This window comes from Penaeus vannamei, chromosome 15 (assembly GCF_042767895.1).
Source record: "Penaeus vannamei isolate JL-2024 chromosome 15, ASM4276789v1, whole genome shotgun sequence".
Classification (NCBI taxonomy): domain Eukaryota; kingdom Metazoa; phylum Arthropoda; class Malacostraca; order Decapoda; family Penaeidae; genus Penaeus; species Penaeus vannamei.
Window position 1 is genome coordinate 15,169,190 of NC_091563.1, and position 5,153 is coordinate 15,174,342.

At 38.6% G+C, this 5,153-nt stretch overlaps 1 protein-coding gene across 1 annotated transcript; it reads right to left on the bottom strand.

The window, feature by feature from the left end:
* Positions 1 to 1,605: 1,605 nt before the first annotated feature.
* Positions 1,606 to 3,251, bottom strand: LOC138864104 (soluble scavenger receptor cysteine-rich domain-containing protein SSC5D-like). Its single transcript, XM_070130141.1, has 2 exons — positions 3,069 to 3,251; positions 1,606 to 2,496 (listed from the first exon to the last, which is right to left on the bottom strand). Exons 1-2 carry the CDS (start codon positions 3,249 to 3,251, stop codon positions 1,606 to 1,608), a joined length of 1,074 nt encoding a protein of 357 aa, XP_069986242.1.
* Positions 3,252 to 5,153: the final 1,902 nt, after the last annotated feature.

Below are 5,153 nucleotides of genomic sequence, written 5' to 3' on the forward strand. Positions count from 1 at the left end.
AAAAGAGAAAAAAGAAAACAGTAATCCATTTTCTGAAATTAGAATCTGTCGGAATATTTTGATTTCTAGAAGCTGTTTTTTTTTATCAATAACGACCCATTAAGCTTTTGATTGACGTTGCAAGTAGATTTTGTAAACCGACTCATATCAGCTGATTCTTTTCCTCCTTCAGTGTTCATTTTGGGCGTTTTGAGGGCTGGGAGAGGGCGGTGGTGCAGTTCGTGTTGATAACGTGTTTCTTTTACGAATTGTATTTTGTGTATCTCTCTCTCTCTCTCTCTCTCTCTCTCTCGCTCTCGCTCTCGCTCTCGCTCTCGCTCTCTCTCTCTCTCTCTCTCTCTCTCTCTCTCTCTCTCTCAAGACCAGGTCTTGTTGTGGTTAGAGAGTGTTTGTTGTCAAAGCATGTCTCGTCATGATTGGTACCTTGGTTGTAAACGTTGTAATTTGAGGGGTTGTGTTGATGATAGTAATAATAATAAAATAATAATAATGATAATGATGATGCAGATTTTTTATTGTTATCATTTTTTGTGATTTTTCTTTGATGTCGTTTTAGATCAGCTGTTCCCAACCCTTTTTCAGGCGACCCCAATCATGCACCTCCAGGCATGACCACGACTCCACTCTGCTCTATGATGTATAGGCTTATATCATGTTATTATATTATATCATCGTGTTTATATTATTCAGTAATCATGTGAAAAATTCGATAAACAAAATTTGCAATTACGATTATATTTTCTCTAACTCGATTTTTTTCTTTCTTTCTTTCTTCTTTTTAGCTACAATTTAAATCACTGTATAATAATCAAGAAAAAAATAGCCATTAGCTCTCAATCAATATGTGACTACGTATATGCTGAAAACATCTCAAAATTGAGAATTGACAATGTCTTATATTTTGAGTTCTTGGCGACCCCAAATTTAGGAAAGGCTGCTTTGGAACTATAGCACCTGGGATTGTTGTCAATATTCTGTTCTTACTGTATATACTTTTAAGAACGTGAATACTGATCCTGTTTGCAATTCTTCGAGCAAGACTAGCGATAACAGAAACAAAAATTCCTGTTGAATATATCCTTGTCTCCATTTCATTCACTGCTTCTCTATTACGGCCATTTTTCCCCGCTTAAAAGGAACATCCCGTTTTTCGAAAAAGAATCTAACCAGAAAAGATACCTCCCTCGTCCCTCTCTCAAAAAAAATCTAACCAAAAGAAATCTCTCTACCCCCGCCCCCCCCCAAAAAAAAAGTATAAAAAAGCCACTTATGCCACGACCAGACATTCCCCCACATAACCGCACTGCATGACACAGCCCCCACGTGACATCAGCCCTCCCCACCCTCCCCCAAAAAAAGTGAAAGCAAAAGTAAAAAAAAAAAAAATACTCCTTCCACATAACCGCACCGCATGACACAACCCCCCCACCTCTACCGCCCCTCCGACATGACATCCCTCCCCCGCCCCCCATTAAAACTCCCCCCAGCAAAATTAGACATATTCTTTCGGTTCTCCAATACATTCTCGCCAAGTCCGGGTATGTGCTCAGCTGCTGCTCCGGATAAAGTTCTCGGTTTAGCATATTGATGAGGGAAGGAGTCGGTTCAGTGGCACGCGCTGCAAGGAGCTCCGAGGGGGGTTGGTGTATGTGGATGCGGGAGTAAGGTTGTGGATGCTGGTGTAAGGTTGTGGGATGTTGGTGTAAGATTGTGGATACTGTTGTAAGGTTGTGGATGCGGGAGTAAGGTTGTGGATGCTGGTGTAAGGATGTGAGATGGTGTAAGATTGTGGATGCTGGTGTAAGGTTGTGGGATGTTGGTGTAAGATTGTGGATGCTGGTGTAAGGTTGTGGGATGTTGGTGAGAGATTGTGGGATGCTGCTGTAAGGTTGTGGATGCTGGTGTAAGGTTGTGGATGCTGGTGTAAGGTTGTGGATGCTGGTGTAAGGTTGTGGATGCTGGTGTAAGGTTGTGGATGCGGGAGTAAGGTTGTGGATGCTGGTGTAAGGTTGTGGATGCTGGTGTAAGGTTGTGGATGCTGGTGTAAGGTTGTGGATGCTGGTGTAAGGTTGTGGATGCTGGTGTAAGGTTGTGGATGCTGGTGTAAGGTTGTGGATGCTGGTGTAAGGTTGTGGATGTTGGTGTAAGGTTGTGGATGCTGGTGTAAGGTTGTGGATGCTGGTGTAAGGTTGTGGATGCTGGTGTAAGGTTGTGGATGCTGGTGTAAGGTTGTGGATACTGGTGTAAGGTTGTGGATGCTGGTGTAAGGTTGTGGATGCTGGTGTAAGGTTGTGGATGCTGGTGTAAGGTTGTGGATGCTGGTGTAAGGTTTGTGGATGCTGGTGTAAGATTATGGGATGCTGGTGAGAGATTGCGGATGGTGTACGAGTGTGGATGCTGGTGTAAAGTTGTGGATGCTAGTGTGAGATTATGGGATGGTGGTGTGAGATTGTGGATGGTGTAGCAGTGTGGATGCGGGAGTAAGGTTGTGGGATGCTGTTGTAAGGGTGTGGGTGTTTGTGTATGCGTGTGTGGATAGGGGGAGGGTAAGTGGGCGGATCTGGGTGGTTGTTTGTGTGGATATGTATGTTGGTTGTGTATGTGGGTGTGAGTGTGTGGGTAGGTGAGGGGCGATTATTTATTTGTGTGGATGAGGATGTGTGTTTGCGTGTGTGTGTATGTGCGTGTGTGTGCATGTGCGTGTATGCATGTGTGTAAACATTATGTGTGTGAGTTGGGGAGGAGCTTTGTGCTCTGCCACGCCCCTTGATTCGAAGTGCAATCCATTTTGCTACAGATTTATAGTCTTCTACTTTTACTCCTATATCTTTCCTGTTGGAGGAAAGAAAAAAGAAAATAAATAGATAAATAAATAAATATATATATACATACATACATATATATACATATATATATATATATATATATATATATATATATATATATATATATATATATATATATACATCCATCTATAAAAATGTCATTCCTTATTTGTCGTTTTAGAATTCAGTTGATCACGTGTCCACCGCCAATACTGCTTGATCTGTCTGTCTGTCAACTATAACCTTTGGCCCAGACGCTCTTCTCCGCATTTTTTGGAATTCAGCAACTTTCCCCGACAGGAAGTGTGGTGTCTGGAATGGGAATTTTTCTGCACCATATTCCAATTTAGATTCCAGCCATTTCGATCGTTCAGATAAATCGCCCAATGACTCTGACTTCGAGCTTAGTACAGCGAGACGTTCCATTTCTATGAAGCCTCTAGTTTTCGAGCGATATATAGAAAAGGAAAAAAAACAAGGATATTATTAGCCTCTAAATCTCTAAATAAGGATGAATATCAATACCTAATCTTTAATTCCCAATCTTCCAGTTTTCGATATTTATGTATAGAAAATAATTTTAGAATCTCTAATGAATAGATATTCTCTAATACAGACAAATAAGAATTTTATTAATCTCAAAGTCTCTCATTAATATTTACCACTTCCCCAACGCCTCCAGTATTCAATATATGTATATATATATATATATATATATATATATATATATATATATATATATATATATATATATATATATATATATATATATATATATATATATATATATATATATATATATATATATATATATATATATATACATATATAGATGAATATATAGATAGATAGATAGATAGATAGATAGATAGATAGATAGATAGATAGATAGATAGATTGATAGATAGATTGATAGATAGAAAGATAGAGATAGATAGAGATATATGTAGATATAGATATAGATATATTTACATACACACACACACACACGCACACACACACACACACACACACACACACACACACACACACACACACACACACATATAATATATATATATATATATATATATATATATATATATATATATATATATATATATATATATATATTCATATATATATATATATATATATATATTTATATATATATATATATATATATATATATATATATATATATATATATGTATGTATGTATGTATGTATATATATCAATATTTCCCACTTCCCCAACGCCTCCAGTTTTTCGATCAATATATATATATATATATATATATATATATATATATATATATATATATATATATATATATACATATATAAAATGAAATAAACCAAGAATATATACCTTGAATTTCCTCTGAGTTCACCGCTTGCCTGCTCACACATATCGCTCCGTCTTGGATGCTGGAAGGGAGGATAAGTCTCCATCGCCAACACGGAATTCCATATAACTTTCTTATCAAAACAGGAGGAGAGTTCTTCATCTAGATCCCTCTTTCTGGTTTATTCATAGCCACGAGATTTTTCTCTTTCTCTCTCTCTCTGTTTTTTTTCTCTCTTGCTTTTTTTATTTTCTTTTATCTGTCTCTTCTTGAGCTTCTATTTATTTCCTTCCCTTTTCTTATGAGTTTTTTTTCATATTTTTCTTTTTCTTATCTTGGTGTCTATTTTTTTCTTTTTCTTATCTTGGTGTCTTTTTTTTCTCTTTCTTTCTTCTTGTTCTATATTTTTCTTTAATTCTTTTCTTTTGTGAATAAGGGGGAGGAATCGTCCTGGTTCCAGTCTCTCTCTCTCTCTCTCTCTCTCTCTCTCTCTCTCTCTCTCTCTCTCTCTCTCTCTCTCTCTCTCTCTCTCTCTCTCTCTCTCTCTCTCTCTCTACCTCTCTCTCTACCTCTCTCCCTACCTTTCTCTCTACCTCTCTCTCTACCTCTCCTTCTCCTTCTCCCTCTCCCTCTCCCTCTCTCTTCTCTCTTCCCTCTCCCTCTCTCTCTTCCCTCTCCCTCTCTCTCTTCCCTTTCTCCCTCTCTCTCATCCCCCTCTCCTTTTCTCTCTCTCCCTTCTCCCTCCCTCCGTCTCTCCCTCCCCGCCCTCCCTTTCCCTCCCCCCTTTTAGACTTCCTGATGGAAAATGTAGCTCATATTTCTCCCTCCCGCAGGATTGTTGCTATGGCTAGACTCCAACCTCCTGTAACAAGTCTTGGAAGCCGTGACAAGAGGTTTCGGACGCGGACAAGCCCCCCTTTTAATCCGAACGGAGACCAAGCGAATACGGCAATATCCTTCTCATTTGTCGGATTCCTGTGAGAGTCCTTATCGATTCGGG